The 19,204-nt window shown below is 42.1% G+C and overlaps 1 protein-coding gene across 1 annotated transcript in view; it reads right to left on the reverse strand.

The window, feature by feature from the left end:
- The window catches only part of LOC140556314 (neural-cadherin), a 156,355-nt gene that overhangs the window by 30,934 nt on the left and 106,217 nt on the right, over positions 1–19,204 (reverse strand). The window contains exons 12-15 of the mRNA XM_072680080.1: positions 16,818–16,985; positions 4,178–4,427; positions 533–660; positions 115–301 (exon numbers count right to left, since the gene is read on the reverse strand). Of these exons, the coding sequence (XP_072536181.1) occupies positions 115–301; positions 533–660; positions 4,178–4,427; positions 16,818–16,985 (733 nt within the window). The remainder of the gene's footprint in view (positions 1–114; positions 302–532; positions 661–4,177; positions 4,428–16,817; positions 16,986–19,204) is intronic.

Below are 19,204 nucleotides of genomic sequence, written 5' to 3' on the forward strand. Positions count from 1 at the left end.
CATTAAAAGAGTGACTTAATGATGTGTTAATGAGTGGTGCTGGTCCTGCAGGCTGGCCTGGTGTTATTTCTGGTGTGACAGGTGGGCAGACACAAACAGGGTGAAGCAGCAGACCTGTGTTAGGCTGGCCCTGTTGCCCTGGGCGGGCCGACTCTGAGCCGTCCTGGGACTGGACCTCGATCAGGTAAGAGCTCTTCTGCTCGCGGTCGAAGGTGGTCCGGGTGTGGATTGCCCCAGTGTAGGAGTTAATGCTAAAGAACTGAGAGTCTCCACTCTGGTCCTTTAGAATGATGTAGTTAATCTTGAAGGGAAGAAGGGTACAGTGAGTAGGGTGCACAACGTTGGCGCAATAGTGGAATTTGGAGCAACATGCTTACAAAACATCACTTGGTGGAGGATCTCTGTAGCTATGCGTCTGCCTTAAATAATGCATTGCAAAAGCAACATTAAGCTTTTTACTGAATACGTGTATAAAAATAAAGCCCTCACAGGCCTCTCAGCAGCAGACTGAGGCGTGTAGGGACTCACTCACCATGCCATGCGGACCAGAGTCAAGGTCAGAGGCCGAAACCTGGGCCACTGACGTGCCAATCTCAGCCCCCTCGGGCACTGTGGCTTCATACGTGCTTGACATGAAGAACGGAACATTGTCATTGACGTCTGAATGATGGAGGGCAGAGGGGGAGAGAGAGTGAGAGAGTTACTTACTTACTGTACTGTGTCTGTGGAGAATACATAGGCCTACACATAATATGTCATACATGTTCATACTGATCAGGCAAGATGAGATAAGACAAGGCAAGTCAGCCTCAGAATGTTTCTCCATATTATGCAAATATTTCCAGAGTAAAAAAGAACACCCCAACATAACATTTACTCCCCAGTCCAAACACTGTCCATACACAAAAAGCGAGCTGCAAAACAGCCTGTTCTATTCAGCCTAGAGCAGATTAGTTCCACCTATTCATGCTAAAGTCCAGGCAGCTTTTTGAATGAGTTGTGATACAGAGCAGCCAATCAGAGGCCAGCAGGAATGTACATTTCACTACTGTCACACAAAAACCAAAGGAAAAACATTACTTTCAGTGGAAGTCAAGGTTAACTTTGAAGCATGAGGTGGACTTTGAAGCATGCCTGTAAATTTTAGTAATTAAAGTTAAATATACGTTAAATAAGTTAAAATATACCTAATTTGCAACAGGTGGTGAATAATTTTGGAACTGTAAATCAGAAAAACAGTCGGTTTGATTCTAAGAGATTACGTGAGGTTAGAAATGTTTGTGTATAAATGCATGATGACTTTTTGGTCCATAAACCTACACATGTTTTAAGTGAACCTCAGAGGGGAAATACAAATAGAATGCAATAGAAAATACAGAACATGTGCCTTTTAAAAGCCTCAGCCTGTTGAAATTCGGATTTGAGTATTACATGTGCAAAGTGAAGAACTCCACCAATCGATAAAAGTCGGAGGGCACAAAACGGGAAAAGTTTAGAAAGGCAAATGTTGCATCTTCGGCCTTCAGCTTTTGATAGAGGTTAAAATAAGCAGCTGCAGCAAAACCCAGTGCCCACTCCAAACATGCCCTTTTTCTTTTAGCTGTTGTTTTTTTTTCACATTGATGAGACAGACCGACTGGAAGGAAGGAACTAAACCAAAATAACGGAAAAGCTTGTATTATGCATGACCTTGAAGCCATCAAATTCCTCACACCAGCCTCTTATTCAACATTCACTGTTCCAGCGTCCTCACATTCTTTACAGCTGCTGTCTAGAACCCTGTATAGAAACTCCACACACATATGTGTGTGAACAGGCTTGAGGACTGCGAGTGGTGCAAATAGTGTGTTCTACCTAAAAGAGTGGCGCAGAGAATGCTGTTGGGCTCTCTGTGGGCAGGGGTGTGTATGGGTGAGTGAGTGGCTGTTCCCCGCAGTGTGCTGATTACAGCGCCTCTCTAACGAGCTTTCTGAGGGTTTTTGTCTTCCTTTCATTCCATTTCAATCTCCATTCTACCCCTAATTAATGCTGATACGGTCTCAAGTGTTGTGCTTCCCTGCTGTAGCTGCTTACCGCGTCTCTACCACAGCCGCCCTCCGCCCCCTCAGACACACACACACACACACACAAAAGCACAGCTACCTGTCCCACACTCATCAGTGTCATGCATCTCCTTGCACTCTGTACACAAATATACAGCAGAGGCTAAATGAGGTATGAAGGAAAGGAACATTAATGTCAACCTTGCTTTAATTCAAACCCCGTCACAGAATTAGAGCAGACTGCTGTGTGTGTGTGTGAGAGAGAGAGAGAGAGAGAGAGAAGAACAGAGAGCGGCACAGGCAGGAAACTCTGATAAATAAACCCACCCAGGGCAGATCTGCAGTGTGGCACTGGTTGTCAGCGCACATTTGCAGCGCGTTGTAGATCGATGTCAACTTCTTTTCTTCTCTTCTTTCTTTTCTGTTCTTTTGTCTTTCCTTTTCTTTTCTTAGTTCTATTCAGTGCTGTTCTTTTCTCAGTGCTGTTTAACCCTTTAACCTAAACTCACACTACAGCTCCTCACTCACACATATACGCTGCATGTTAGTTTCAGAATTGTTAGCTAACTGAATGATAATTCTTACATTTAATATTTTAAAATGATGATAATCTCCAAATGATTGTACAACTTCTTGTACATTTGTAAAATTACGGCTCTGTGTAAGTCTAGTACACGGCCAAATAAAAGTTTATTCCCTTATGTGCATTTAGGTGGGCCACAGGATGGGGGCGCTGTGGGAACTTACTGATTGATGATGTCACGCCAGAGCCAGTTTATGGAGTTTATTGTTTATGGCCTGACCGCTTAATATTTCCCTTATTTTATCAAAAAATGACTGTAAAACGCCAGAGGGAGCCCAGATGGAGTCCTCCATGAATGGGGTGAATAGAGCTAAATGGATAAAAATAGTTTCAAATGTGTGTAATTACTTGACCCGGACCTTCCTTTATTGTTGGAGAGTAGAATGATAAATTCACTAAGAAAGCAAAGAAAACCTACCTTTATATTTCCATTTTTCTACAGCGAACAGGTTTTAGACAACAGAGACGCTAGCATTACTGCTACTGATTGCTGTTAACATTAATAATTAATAATAATTATTAATAAGTAGTTAATGCCACGTTAATGTTTACTACAATGTTAAACATGTACATTATTAAAATAAATAATAAATAAAGATTTATTAAATCAGGGTATACTCCACTGTCTGCTCGTGACAGCTGCTGATGTCATCACTACAAATGAGGCACTTTTACAACTGGAGTTTTTAATTGGTGTTGAAAAGCTTTTAAAAATGTGTCTGCAGTGCTGAAACATTCGCTGCTGTTCTGTTTGGAGGAAACCAGGGCATTTTCCAGTATTATAAACCAGTACTTATAAACTATGATTTTGCCCCTAATGCTCCATGTTAACCCTTTCATTCTGGACTCGCTCTGGAGTGCCCTCTAGTGTCAGACACACTCAGAAGACATTCTCAAGCGGGATTTCTCCTCTCTACAAGTACTTTGGTCACGCTCTGAAAACAGGTGTGAAAACAAACAACCTATGGTAGCTGTGAGGTAAACTAAATAAGCTAAGCTGTTTCAGTTACTCCAAGTTAAAAATGAGAACAAGCAAACCTGGAAGAACACGCTAAACTGCTAATCATGCGGACACACGTCTAAAAATGAAGCTCCAGCTATCCCTACATGAGTCCCTTGGACACTCTATGCTGGATAAATTAATGTTATTTCAGTAAGGTGCCACGGATCAGCGACAACTAGACACTCATAAGAGTGTTCATTCTTTAAACTTTATACCTTCTGTCCTCTTAACACCAGTGCAATCTGAATTAATATCATCTAAACGTTTAATTGTTGTCAGACTGACAATTTATTAACAATTTATTAAATGTATTAACCGATCGTTTTGTATTTGTGATTTTTCCCCTCATATCTTGATGTTGAAATAACGCAGGATGAGAAGCACAGAAACCGCATAAACGTAGAATCAATAACTACTCTATTCGTGCCCTCAGTAATATGGTATACTGTGGTAATATCTGAGGACAGTATAATGGTAAGAAAAACGTGGATACTGCTCATCCGTAGTCACTGGTGTTAGTATGTTAGTGTGTGTGAAGACGGCTCTTACCCGTGATGTTGACGTAGACCGTGGTGAATGATGCCAGTGGGACGGCTGCTACATTCTGAACACGGACTCGCAGGGTGAAGAAGCGGGTGCTCTCGTAGTCCAGCGGCTCGGCCACCAGGATGGAGGCTGAGCCGTCCCTCCGGTTGGGCTTGATGTAGAAACGCACAGGCATGTTTGTCTCTGGCACCTGACCCTCCTCCAGGTTATAGGTCACACGCGGGTCACCCAGAGGAGAGGTGGCTTTTATAGTCTGTGAAGTCAAAGGGAACGTTACTGAGACATTGATTTACATTTAACACTATTTTACCATCATCTGCCTTACTTATAAAACTAGTGTGGGTTGACTGGTGGTTTTAGATAGTAAATCAAATAAAACAGATATATTTGTTGACCTGGTGACCTCTGGTACCTATCACCACTACTGTCAAGAGTCCCACCAAACCACATTTTAATCATTATATTATGCAGAATCTGTGGAATTTCCCTTTAAAGCAGAAGCTGCCAACAACTCCAGCCCTTCAGTTCTCAGAATTCTCCCCTCCTACAGTCAAACTGTCTGTTTTCAGTTTATAACCATATGCTGTAGATGGAGGCAATGTCCACTTGTCTGTGGGTGCAGATGGGATAGGATTACGGCATGGAGTCACTTATATGACATCATACTATAATTTATTGTCATTGTCAGTCAAAAAAAATTGTAGCTCAAAAATGGCAACTTTACAGGAGCAGAAAAAACCTTCTTAACTTTCAATGGAAGTCAGTTAAGAAATATATATATTCTAAATTATTTTGGAGAATTTCTATTGGTTCATTGATCATATCACAGTGTGAAGAACAACTGCCAGATTCAAATGATGTCAAAAAGCTCACCAGACTATAACGCTGGCTATGGCTCGAATAGCGGATCAGCAGACTTAGAGGCTAACGATATAGCCTGACTAGTGGTTCAGCAGACTAAGAGACTAACGATATAGCCTGACTAGTGGCTCAGCAGACTAAGAGGCTAACGATATAGCCTGACTAGTGGCTCAGCAGACTAAGAGACTAACGATATAGCCTAAGACTAAGACTCTGACTCTATTAACATTTACATTTAAGACATTTAGCAGACACTCTTATCCAGCTAGTTTGTATAAACTAGGAGTCAAAAGATACCTCTAAGCTTAGATACTACTAAATACAAAAGTCAATATAGAGACCATGATACTCAACCTACACTACTCTTTATCTAATTACTCTTGGAAGAGTTGGTCTTCAGTCTGTGTTTGAAAGCAGCAAGCGACCCTGCCGCTCGGACACCCAGGGGAAGTTCGTTCCTCCACTTTGGTGCCAGGACAGAAAAAAGTCGGAATGCTTGTCTTCTGTGGATCTTAAGGGATGGCGGGTCGAGTCGAGCCGTACTTGAAGCTTTAAGAGCTCTTGGCACTGATCGGTCGATTTTGCCCATTGCCATCAGATATATCAGAGCTGGGCATCTAGTGCGTCTAGTGCTTTCCTCCTGCATTGGTGGTGCATTGGCAGTTTGAAAAGAAGCAGTGGCTGACAGTCCACATGTATCAGCGGAGGCATGTGTGGATGGGTTAGCTGGCTCAGCTAAATTGAGAACAAATTGGAAAAAAGAATTTTAAAAGTCAAAATAAATAAATAAATAAATGGAGATATAAGGTTTTTGTGTGACAACAACAACAATATTTGAGATATTGTGTATTTGCATGTGTATGTTTCTCCTAAGCATCTTTGAATGGCTGTGTAAGCTAATCGAGTGAAAACTGCTTAGACATGCTATACTTGATCAGGAAGGTGAGGTTGTTTTTTTTTTTTTTTTTTTTGGACAACACACCACCCCTTCCACCCATCGACCCTCAAAAAGGTATTAATGAAAAAGTGGCGATGACTAAGGACAGTGCTCCTTTTGCCAAAGCTCATGGAAGATAATTAGCATTATTTGTGAAAGGGCATTCGAAATCAGCAGAAATGTCCGTCACCGAGCTGCTGACTCCAGCACATGAATACATTAGACACAGTTCACCTGTAATCCATCTAATTTCCTATTGAACTCATATTGACATTTATAGAGTAACTTTCTGCTGAAAGAGTCTCTGGACTCTCTCCTGATCGAGCTACATCTCTCTTACCCCTCCACCTCTCGTTCTAAGATGAAGCTCAGAGAAACTACAGCATCCACAAACATGACAGGGACTCCTATCAGTGTAGCACAGACCTGGCTCCACAGACTAAAGACGACATTTCACAGACATAGTGTTAGACTTAGGAAAGGGTTTCCCACATGATCGATTCTTTGGGTGAGAGCAAACGGTGCTGAAGCTTTGCATGTTTAGTATAAAACTCTAAACTCTAAAGCTAAAGCTGTGTATAAAACTAAGCTTTTACAGAGATGACTTGAGCTGGTGCATGGCATCTGCAGCCACTGGCACTCTAGAGTGTAATAGCCATGCTAACCTAGGTCAGAGACACTCTGGAGAGTGAAGCAGTAGCCTTTGGAGGACAAAATCAACACAGCATAAACTGTCTGTATGATTCTGACTTAATTCCAAATCCTTTTAAACTGGGGGTCCCTGTCTAAAGCATGCACAATGTTGCAGATATGATGAAATCACTATAGTGATAAATGTGATAAATGCTGAAAATGCAATACTGAGACCATGGAAGACAACTATGTCTTCAAGACAAGTAGATGATTGCTGATTTGGTGAAGAAAAGCTCCTTCACAAGTCAAGAACACTCTCGAAAATGTAGGAATTTCTTGTCAAATAGCTTTTCAGAGTCTACAATCAAGAGACACCTTTGAGGAATGTAAATGCAGAATGGTTAACCTCAAGACGCAAACCACAGGGAACACTAAGAAAACAGAAAGCTAGAAAACATCTAAAAAGCCTGCCCAGATCTGGAACAAGATTCTTTAGACATATGAAAGCAAGATTAACTTGAGTATGGAGAAGGAAATGAAAATTCAAGACCTGATGCATCTCACATAATCTATGAAACATGGTGGAGGCACTGTTGAGATGGTATGATGGTGTGAAAAAACTGCCCATTCCCAAGTATAACCCAAGTATAGACTTAGACTTAGTCAGCTACTGAAAAACTGAAAGGACGGTGCTTCATTAGACCAGAGGAACAATGAACAAAATCCCACAAAAGCAAGAAGAAATTGAATGTTCTCAAATGGCCAACAAAGAAGGCAGCTGCAGTAAAGGCCTTGGAAAAATCTCAAAGCAGGAAAATGAGCATTTAGTGTTTTTTCATGGGTTCCAGACAGTCATGGCCTGCAAAGAATTTGCATCCAAGCATTGTAAATGCTCCTCACATTTATCATCATGTTAGTCTGTCCAATTACATTTGAGCCTGTGAAAATGTGTAATTTCTAAATGGTTATTATTTTTTTATTAAACCCCTCATATTAAAGCTGAAAGTTTACACTTTAATCAAATGTTGATTGCTTCACATTTGTGCCCCTGACTGTCAAGTGTAATGCAAGTCTTTCTAGAATACTGAACAACCGCATATATCATTAACCCCTTAACACTTCAAGGCTTATTACACACTAAGGTGTATTACTCAATACCTACAGGCACGTCTGGGGCTATTCTCTGGTAATAACATGTTGCTAATTGCTAATATTGGCTAATTATGCCCACCTTTATCTTTAGACTTTTGCTGTGAATGAAAAGGAGAGGACTGGCTATTCCTGGCTGGGATGGAAAACTGATAAAATACAGAAAAGGCTCACTGGTTCAAGCATTTAAGCACGCAAAAGTATTAAAAAAACCCTTACAGAGCTGGAAACTCAAGACCAAATTTGGTCTGCGAGAATGCTATCCAAAGTTAACGGCTGCAAGCTGTCTGCACGGGGGACTGTAAGTCATTTAGCATAAAAGAAAAAAAAGCAACTGACCCCAAACTACTATCAAACAAATGACACTCTGAAGTAAACACACTCCGGTACAATGCAGAGGGCAGTTCAGCAAAGCCAATATGGGCGAATGAATGGAGATACAACTTCCACACCATCTATGGTAGTCCTGCAACATGATGAATGTGAGGCTTGGAAAACACAGTTCGAAAAGTAAGACATCAGTGGGAGTGTCTTGGAGTAGAGGGGGGGAAAGGGAAGGAGGGAGAAAAAGAAAAAGGAAGAGAGAGAGAGAGAGAGAGAGAGAGAGAGAGAGAGAGAGAGAGAGAGAAGGAGAGAGGGATGGAAAATGTTGGGAGAGATTGGGGCTCATGGGTTCAGTCAGCCATGACGTCCTCCAAAGCTCGGGTTCTGACTCACTCCTACAAGGACGTCTCCTCGCAAGCCACGCCGAGGAGACGCACCTTAAAAGCTCTGTGGCTCATGCTTCCTGCTTTTATGGGCCTGGCTCTGACATCCAGGATGTGTTCCACTCTGCGCTGACCTACTCCTTCACCTTTCCTGCCACAGGCAGTTTGACAAGAACCTCCTCCTCACAGTCCTGCTGATGCACAGGAAGTTTGCTCTTGCATGAGCCACCACTGAGCTCAAGAAAAACGTTAAAGCTAAAAAGCGGTCTAACTGTCTAATTTTACACAGTTTTCACATGCATGTGCCTATAGATCGACTACTTTTTAGCCCAAAACTAGTGGATCAGCTACAGGTGTTGTTTGGCATTCTTTAGTCTAAAACAGGAATTATAGTGTAAGCATTAAATGTTGTGATTACTTAAAAACTGTCTTAAAATTCTTAAATTCTTAAAAGTTTAGAATAGTGATGTTGGAGAGCTGACTGCAATCAAATCCTCACAGCAATGCTTCAAAATCTAGTGGAAAGTCTTCCCTGGACAGTAGACCTAGTTACTCCAACAACAGCAGGATAAACTCTTTTTTAATACCCTTGATTTCAGAAAAAAAAAATGAACGAGCAGGTGTCCCAATACTTTTGTCCACATAATGTAATTTGGGCTTGGCTATGGCTGCAGCTACTGCTTTAGTTATGTGGTAAACTGTGGCAGCACATCTACACTGGCTTCTTACCAGAAAATTTACATACAGATGGGTTCAGGTGGTATTTTTTTGCGGGATGGTGTTCTGTCATGAATCCAAAGATTAAACAGGCCAGTAATCCCTGTTTACGGAATGAGCACATACGTTCCCACAATGCTGTTTGCTCTTAACGTCACGGTTAATGCTCCAACAATATATCATGCTGTCGGGAAACAACATGACCGTGTCTATTTGAGATTAAACAACTCAGGACAGTGTTTGATGATACAGACAGGCAGCTTACACAATTCTAATTTACAGGGTAAACCTTTACATTATATTTAAGCGACATTAGCATTTTAGCTCCAGTACAAAACTAAAGCTAAAACTAAAACTTTGGACAACAAACTTGTCTTGGCTGATTGACTACACTGGGACTGAGATGTAAACTGTGTCTGTTATATTATTTTCATTTTAACAGCTGGACTAATAACATCAAACAGCACCCACTGCTGTATCTCTGCTATATGCTATATACAAGAGATACTGTATCTCAATCAAGGACTCACCATTGCTAGAAGGAAACACCATTGCTAGAAGGTTATGAAACTGCACCTGCTGAAGATGTCCCGTTGGAGAGCGCAATGCATGGAAACGCATAAAAGCACATGTTTTGTGGTCACCAGCACAGTATTCCTGACCTCATCGGAACACCGAAAAGCTCTCAGACATCACTTTCCAACTCAGCGGAGATCTCTGCAGGGGCAACTCTCCACTGGCCATTGACCAGAGCCCCACAAGACCCCCTCCCCCGCTTCGCAGAGACATTTTTATTCCAATCTTAAACCTGCTTCGATCACCAAATATCACTGCAATATTAATGCGAGCGTGCATTAGCTAAATAATTCATTTTAGTTATATGTCAGAAAATGCAAACTTGACTGACCCGTGAAACCATACCTGATTAATCCCCCTCCCCCCTCTGAGTTTATCAGCAAGCGGCGCCGTTACCCTGATGAGAATGATATGCCCATTATCTGGCCTCCGTGTACAAGAACAAAGTCCCTTAATTACTTCCTCAAGGTTGCAATTACTGCATTTGGAAATTCGCTAATTACCATTCCTTGAGATGATTCCACAATGAGGCGACTGATATTTAAATTTTTAATTAGGGAGATGGAGAGACAGATAGATGGATGGATGGAGGAGGAAGGGGGGGGGGTGTAGAGAGAGCGAGAGAGAGAGAGAGAGACAGAGTGAGAGATGAATAGGAGCACTTGGCGCACAACAAGGCTGCTTGGTGTACCTAATGAATGCATTATACTGTTTAACAAGCCTAATTTGTATTTAGAGTTCTGAGGATAAATTACCATGAAGACTCCCAATGCACAGAACAGATTTGAACAGTCAGTTGCTACAGTTACTCCACACCAGGGAGTAAATACTGCACTTGGAGAGAGCAGGGAGTGAGAGAGAGAGAGCAAGAGCAAGAGAGACTCTGTAATTGCTCTGAAGTGCACTGTTGTTCAAGTCATATTACTAGCAACATCACTTTTGGGTTTGTATGTGAGTGTACATGTGTGTGTGTGTGCGTGTGTGTGTACAGTAGAAGTTTCAGGGAAAAGGGCAATGAGAGGACAAACCAACGCTGGCAAGTTTTCCCTTTAGAACAAACACTAAAACCATCACAAATAACACTGGAGTCAACCACTGGTCTGAAACTAAGTGCATTCAATACACTAGCCTGCTGTCTTCTCGCTGATCGACACTCATGAAGTCCTAGATTTCTTCAGACAGGCCTGTGTTTAGAAACCACGTCTAAAGTAGGTGTGCAAATCTACAAGCTACAAACTGTCATAAATGAGCCGACATCAAGTCCTCTTACTTATGCCAGCCCTTGGTAGCACCACCAGTTTCAGTTTCTTGCTACGTTACACCTGACAAACCTATTGGACTCTATCCCAACTTGAACAATGATAGATGTTTATTGCAATAAGCAGTTTTAGATCTGGAGCTGGACTAAACCCCCAGTATTTGAAAAAAAACATACCATACATACATTGAAAATACCGCCTTCCACCTAAGCTCCTCCTGTGAAGGATGTGATGTCAAATGGCTATGACCAAATGTAGAACCCCAGTTCTAACTACGATGAAAGCTACTGTAGCCCCTCCTGTTATTACATGCAGATTTTCCTTTACTGAGTAAATACAAACTGATATTGGCTGGTTTACAGCACCTACATATTATTACATGGTTTTAACACTGTAACAAAATCACTGTAATTATTCCAGAGTCTTACCAGACAGTGTTGCTATTCTCTTGTTGTGTTCCCTCAGGACAATGTGCTGTTAGCTTTTAGCCTTGACATACTTTCCCAGGTTTGGCTTTTGTGCGTTAGCTTTTAGCCTTGCGTCGATCCCAGTTTGCTTTAGTGACTTCCGCTTTTCACTATTTTTTCACAAGGTCTGGTTCACGTAGAAACCCGTTTTCCCATAACTAGCAGTCTGGAGCTGATGTGCTGCTCTCCAGTATTAATGAAAACATGGTATTCTCACAAAGTGGCCAGCATGTTGTAACATTTCACAAGATTTGACTAGGACCTAGTGCACATTTTTGGGAGCATAAATATAACAAGTCCAGTTTTGGGGTTTTGGTATTGGCATAGGGTATTCCAGCCCTGTTTTGGTTATGCTGGATTGTCTTTTGAAGGAGGAGACAACAGTGTTTGAGGTTCACCATGTCCAAACTCTGATGGTTTAACTACGCCAAGAAAAATACAGTCATTCCAGGCTGTATTACTCCACTACTGTCCACAGACTTCCTCATTTCATTACGTGCTGGTAAATGAAGGCATATCTGTTGGTTATCCATCAGAAAGAAAGGTTTAGATTACTGTAAACACATCTAAAACGTCAGGGTATGGCATATCTGTATACTTTGGCAATTCTTTTGTCTGTCAGTTCTGTACCCGTCGTCATAGTTCTGTCTATGACTGCTGCCTCGCTGCCTTTACTCAAGAAACCTTTTTCTTAAGAGTGTAGGCAGTAATTGCCGTTGACTTACAACAAGAAGCCTACCATTACAAAGCTATCAGGATTTTTTTTTTGAGGAAAACACTGGTGAAAACGAAACTGCTCTTTTGCTGTGCTTCTGACAGAATAAAGGGTTGTCAAGCTAAGAGCTGAAAGTGAAGAGAGTAGGGAGACATTGGAGAGAGGAAATAAACACAAGGCTTTTGGAATGTCAGTTGTCTTCTTCTGATGTGCTCAGATTTTGCGGCTGAGCCCGAGATGCATCTTCCATTAGCTTAAGCATCAGAGAGTCAACACACATTTAAAGAGAGTCTAAGGCCCAATATACAATGCAATATATATGTTAATGGTAAAACTATGTGACTCTCACATTGTTTTGTACTGCAGAGGATAGAGAGTGCATTTCTACATGCAAAAGCAGTAAACACATCACAGCAGTTGAATTCCTAATTTAGACTCAGAAAGCGCAATCTGCACAGTGACATTTAGACATCTGAGCCCTTGGGGCCTTCTTCCTGAGGTAGATTAATGATTAGTAAAAATACACATTGGTAATGTGTAAACATTTTGGCTGGAAACAAAAGAGTTCAGTCCTTGAAGAAGGGTTAGCAGAAAATTATCCAATCAAATGTTTTACTTGTAATGTCTAGGTAGATGCAGCCAAGGAAGCGCTCCCATTGGACAGAAGGCCTCATTCTCATTTAATGCCATGAGAAAAAATGCCACACCTAGGAATTCTGGAAAGCTGAAGCAAATGCAGAACCAAAAATGTATTTAAAAATTAAAACTGTCGAAATAAGAGACAATAAGGTAAAGCAATACGAGTGACCATTCATTTATATGAAGCACATTTGACTCTTCTTCTTCTACATGTTTTATTATATAGTTAAAGTAAGCCTGGGTTTTAATATCTCACATTAGGCATCAGCACATTTTGCCAAAATCAGATTTGCCAACAATGCTAGCAGTCACCACTCTTTGCATTAGTGGGGAAGTGATGACTCGAATAATCACATATCAGCACAGGTGTGACCCAGAAAGCTTTGTATGAACACTGGGGGAGAGCTATTGCACAAAAGATTTCCTGCAGGCTGATTTGACTGGAATTAATCACATTCACTGTGTCTCAGCTGGAAATGCTTTGATTGTCGACGCCACAGCCAAGTCTGTTACTGCTGAAACTGAGACTGCAAAGACCACAAGCGCAAGGGCTGATGATACTAGATCATGGTTAAATCGTATTTAAAAAATAGTTTTTAATTAATTAATTTTTTGTTTTTAGTTTTTTTCACTATTAAGGTGAACATGTTGTCAGATATATGGGTGTAATTCCAAATTAGATACACTTATAAAACTGTGTAGCAGTGAATGCTAGCATATCTGTATACATGATGAAAGTAATATTTAAGCTCCACTGTTTTTAACAAAGGGAGGTTCTGTAATGTAATTTGGCAGATATTTGATTGGCTGATGTACAGGAAATGAGGTACCCTTGTCTGTGTGCAATATACAGGGTAGATTACTACAATGAATCCCTACAGATAGGCAGGTTGATCACTGATCACTGTCAGCACGATTAAATGTAAACATCACTCAAATAAAACATTTCCAGCATTGTAAATCAGAGTTAAACTGCCTCAGCATGCATTATACTGTGACAGAGAATGGGAAAATATGGCATCCACTAGAGAGTTGTGAGCCAAAACCACTGCTACCGAAGAGAATCCAAGGCCGGAGAAGAAGAACAGAGTGTGAAGTGTAAAGTAACCCAAAAAAATAGAATAAGCAAAGGGTCTGAGACTCTTCAAAATATTCCTTTTCTCCAGTCTCTCCTTCTTGTATTGGTTTGCCTGACAGCGTAATAGTCCTCCCTGAGCAATGTGTGCCAGCAGAGGCGCTGCTGAGCGAGAAGTAATTAGAAAGCATCTTAATATACATCAGAGGCAGCAGGAAGAGTAAGTTGATCAGAGACGGTGCATTGGAGTCATCGACAAATTTCATTGGGGAGAACGTAGCTGATTTGGTGTGTAAACATACCCTAAATGTCCAAATGTTTGTGGACACTCCTACTTATGAAGGCATTCAGCTATTTCAAGTTGCACCCATTGTTGACAGACATGTGCAAATGGAGACATGTAGCTTGTCTAGTTCCTGTAAATAAGTACTGCCAATAGAATAGGACTCAGATAAAGATGAACCTATTGGCACACTGCTTAATGCCAAGCATTGAGCTGTGGAGCAGGGGATCTGTTTTCTCTGGAATGATGGTTGGTGCGGGGATGTGATTTGGGGTGGTGATCATCCACCACACTGACCTTATAGAAGCCCTTATTACTGAATGCAATCAATTCCTCACAGCAATGCTCCAGAATCTAGTAGACAGCCTTTCTTTCCTGGACAGTAGAGACAGTTACTCTTTTTGTAACAACACCCTTTTAACACCCTTGACTTTGGAAGAAACAATGAACAAGTAGGTGTCCCTAAACTTTTGTCCTTGTAGTGTTTTTAGAGGTATAATTTCATGTGTGTGAATCTACAGTAGGTTTGTATATGTGTGAGTGGTTAGTGGTAGACTTGTCCTGCCCTCGAGCCCCGTGTGGACAGCCGGGGAAGCGTGACTGTACACAGAGGAGTGTGCTGAACGCTCTCTGGAGGGAGAAGCTCATTGATATGGAGATTCAGCCTCCGCATCCACAGCCCCACACAGTGTAATTAACACATCAGATTAGTGCTGCTAAATTTAAACAACAATCTACCTGGGTACTTAATGGTGGAGGGTGGTGGAGAGGAAGAGATAGAGGGGGGCAAAGAAATATCTGCACTGAAATATGTAAAGTGTGGCTGTGAGGATTAGCCCAGCATTCATTATCTATGGCAGGGATGCTTGCTGGAGCACCACGAGATGAGAGCGCTGTCAGGAAATGAATACAGTAATTAAGGATCTTTCGCTAGCATGGTCCTGCCCAATAAGTCCAGTGTAGAACTTAATACTCTAGCTAAGTGATCTCATCCTCCACCCTGGCTCCTAGCATCTTTGTTTTCAATATGCCCAATCAAAAGAATTTCACAGCAAAGAAATTGATAGCAGATTGAGTGTATATATGTGTGTGTGTGTGTTAGTGTGTGTCAGTGTGCTTAAGAGTTCGGTCAGGATCATTTGCTGTGGATCAAGGCTTAGGGCACTTCTCAAACATGTTAGCAAAAATGACTAGCGAAGCAGAGTGTGTGAACCCTTGCGGCTAAGCTAAGTCAATACATCCTCCTGTTCCATGGCCCCTGGCGGAAGCAGCGCTTTCTGCTCAAACATCCCACCTAAGCCTCTTTCACATCCTGTGGCGACACGAAAAGTGGAGTAGCTCCGCTTCTAAACGCTGCAGAATATCTGGGAGAAGCTGCTGATGGGGTGGAAATGGAACAACTTCTGCCTTCTTTGCTGATGAATCGACTTCACCGCTGGGGTGGGGGTGGGGGTGGCGCAGACTGAGAGAGTCTCAGAAGACTGGGGCTTTTTCGCCCCATTTCAATACATTAGAAGAGAGAATTTGGACAAGCAGTCTGCCCGAGTTAGGCGGACAGATGAGGGCTGTTGGCGCGAGCCTCTCTCGGACTGGAAAGGCTTCCAGACGATTGTAAAATCTGACAGCGGATAAAAACAAGCTGAAATAGCAAACAAGATACAAGCCAGATAAGATGTGACAAGCCTCAGCAACAGACAAGCCACATTTTCCCAACCCAGGTGTTTTAACCCTAGCTCTGGAAAAGTACACACACTCAGCACAAAACCCACATCAGCAGACCGCACTACAGCTAGAAAAAAAAACATTCAGTTATTTTAATAAGTGGAATTTTGCAGCAATGTCATGAGAACCCACATAGGGACTAGGGGCTGTGTCGATCCTATTCTCAGTATTGGTAGTGGTCCGATACTGGCCGAACTCAATGGATCGGGTATCGGAAGAAAAAAAGTCTAATCTAGCCCAAACTATCACATAAATGCATGGTTTAAGCCTACATGCAGGTATTCTTTATAACTCAGGATGAGTCTAACTTACAGACAGAATCACACATTATAACAAGCAGCAATACTTACCCTACATAAACATGTTTTTAAAGGCTATAAGTAACAAATTGCAGTCGTAAAGTGAAGTGAGGATCAAAACATGGTCAAATCTGTATAAATATCTAAGTTATGTTAATATTTATGTCTCAAATTCAGACATTTTTAAGTAGCCTAGAAATAATGAAATAAATAAATTTAGTATAAAAACTTTAGTTAATAAAGTTAAGTCAAACGATCAAAAATTTTGATGTTATCATATTGCTAGAGGTATCGGCAGTATAGCCAAGGTGGTATCGGACAACAAAAAGTGGTATTGTGCCAACCCTAATAGAGACGATAATAGAAATATTACTAGTATATATAGAGTTTTGTCAATAAAAAAAATAATAATAGCATTTCTATTGGTCCATTGATTATGAATCTTTGAAACAATGTACCAAACTACCAGATTCAGATGATGTCAAGAGGGAACAGGATGCACCCAGTGTAAAAAGCACATTTTTTATTTTTCTGCTCCTGGCTGCACTGGCTGATTTACAGTGCATGTGCAGTAGTTTGATATAGACTGCTCTGGAGCACTTACCACTATCTTGGTGTCACGGACAGTGTTTTCAGGGATGGTGACCCAATACTCTGCCTGCTCCCACTGCGGCGGCTGATTGTGGACGTTGGTGATGATGACGGTGAGGTCCACTGAGCTGCTGCGGTTCCCTCCATCTGTGGCAATGATCTGCTGGCTGATCCGCGATGTCTGAGAGGGGCGAGACAGAAAGGAGGTTGAGAACCCGCACAGTGATTAGGTGTTATCTCAGCCAAGCCTCAGACTTTAGAATCATGAACACAAAAGCTGAGGGATTGATTCTTAATGAAAGCCTGAGCACATAGGAGAAAAACATGGCAGCTTTTCTTTCCCCGTACCATCAGGGTGGGGTGATTTTTTTGGGTGGAAGGTTTGAGAGCTTTGTTGGAAAGATCGTTACAACAGCAGTAAGAGAAATCCCTGACATTTAAGACTGAAGAACAGCCAGCATTATTCAACGGACAATGGGAGCCGGCTTCAAAAGTACACTGAGGGAAGGTGTAGACGGACCTGTTCTCCGAGCTGCTGTATAGTTTTGCTTCTTAATTTGCCTTTCAAGGCTGAGGCCTTGCCGAACAAAGAGCGGAGCACGCTTGTACTACATATTCCACACCGATCCATTCAAATTTCCTCTGTTCTATTAATAATGGAGAAGCACTTCTGAAGTTGAGTCAGCAGTAAAACTTCGCCTAACAGGCTCCAAAATATGGCCTCTTTTCAGGTCAGTAAGAAAGGAAAGAGAGAGAGAGATGTGAAAAGAGAAAGAATGATATGAGAGAGAGGGTAAGAGAGGCGTAGAGACAGCGATGAGAGAGGAGAGATAGACAGGCATAGAGACAGATATGAGAGAGAGGGAGAGAGAGAGCGAGAGAGGCATAGTGACAGATATGCACGAGAGGGAGAGAGAGAAGAGAGGCATAGAGACAGACATGAGAGAGAGGTATAGAGACAGACAAAACAGAGAGAGCGAGAGAAGGGTGTTGAGACGTATATGAGAGGGAGAGAGAGAGAGAGATATTTGTGTAGATATAAAGACAGACATGAGAGGAAGGGTGAGAGAGAGAGGTGTAGAGACAGGTATGAGAAAAAGTGAGCGAGAGAGAGACAGGTGTGTAGAGATAAAAACAGATCTGAAAAAGAGAGGGTGAGAGAGAGAGGTGTAGAGACAGATATGAAAAAGAGGGCGAGAGAGAGGGAGAGAAAGTGAGAGCAGTGAAAGCTGTGTGTTTGAAGGCAGGTGAGTTAAGTGCAGGTGACATCTCTCAGCTCGCCATTCGTTATCCATCCTGACAAATCTGAGGCAGGGGGCTTCCAGTGTTGGGGGGGGTGGGGGGTGGGGGGGGGCTGGTCTGTGCTTTAATGGAAAACACGACCTGGACCCACACACACCGTAAAGAGCTGCACTGAGATAATCACTGCAGAGAGAGAGAGAGCAGGAGAAGAAGGGGTGAGGGACAGCAGGCAAAACGAAAGAGGGGTTGATTCCCATTACCTTTCGCTCAGCCCCCCCCTCGCTCAGCACCCACCCCCCTGAAACTCCTCCGGCCTTGTCCACATCTATCCCAGTCAGGCCGGATGGAGACAGGTTAAAAGGGAAAAGGTGTTGGATGTGAACTGTGCATTAATAATTCACTGCCTGCAATGCTTCACCTGAGGTCCACCTCTGTCCTATTGCCAGCATTGACTGGTGTGTGAGTGTGTGTGTGTGTGTGTGTGAGAGAGAGAGAGAGAGAGAGAGAGAGAGTAAGAAAGAGAGAATTGGGGTCTCTGTAAATCCTCTGCCAAGTGGGGAGGAAATCTATGCTTCTCACTCTGTCTCAGACGCACAATACAGCTAATTCATCATGGCTGCTGCTGCAGCTCGCTCGGCCAAATCTCGCTGTTGAGAATCATCTGAGTGCAGCTCGTCCGCCTGTCCACAACTGTGTGTGTCCACAGATCTGTCTTAATGTCAGACTGTGGAGCCCCAGGTTTTATGTAACCTGCGTGGAAACGACAGGGCTGAGTCGAGCAGAGCCAGCCACCGCTTAACTGAGAACAGGCAGAGATGACATTTACACACACACACACACACACACACAAAAAAAAGACAGAATGAAAGAAATAAAGAAAGAAATAATGAAAGATCAAAGAGACAAATAAACACTGAATTAAGAAAGAAGGAAAATAATGAAGTAATAAAAAATTAAAAAAAGATGAAAGGAGAAAAGAAGAAATTAACAAGACAGACAGATACAGACTGTTATACAGACAGAAAGACAGGCAGACATAGATAGATAGATAGATAGATAGATAGATAGATAGATAGATAGACTGAGATACAGACAGATAGACCGGTGGATAGTTAGACAGACACATAGACAGACAGACAGATAGTCAGAAATATTGAC

The sequence above is a fragment of the Salminus brasiliensis genome, chromosome 5, assembly GCF_030463535.1.
Source record: "Salminus brasiliensis chromosome 5, fSalBra1.hap2, whole genome shotgun sequence".
In the NCBI taxonomy this organism is placed as follows: Eukaryota; Metazoa; Chordata; class Actinopteri; order Characiformes; family Bryconidae; genus Salminus; species Salminus brasiliensis.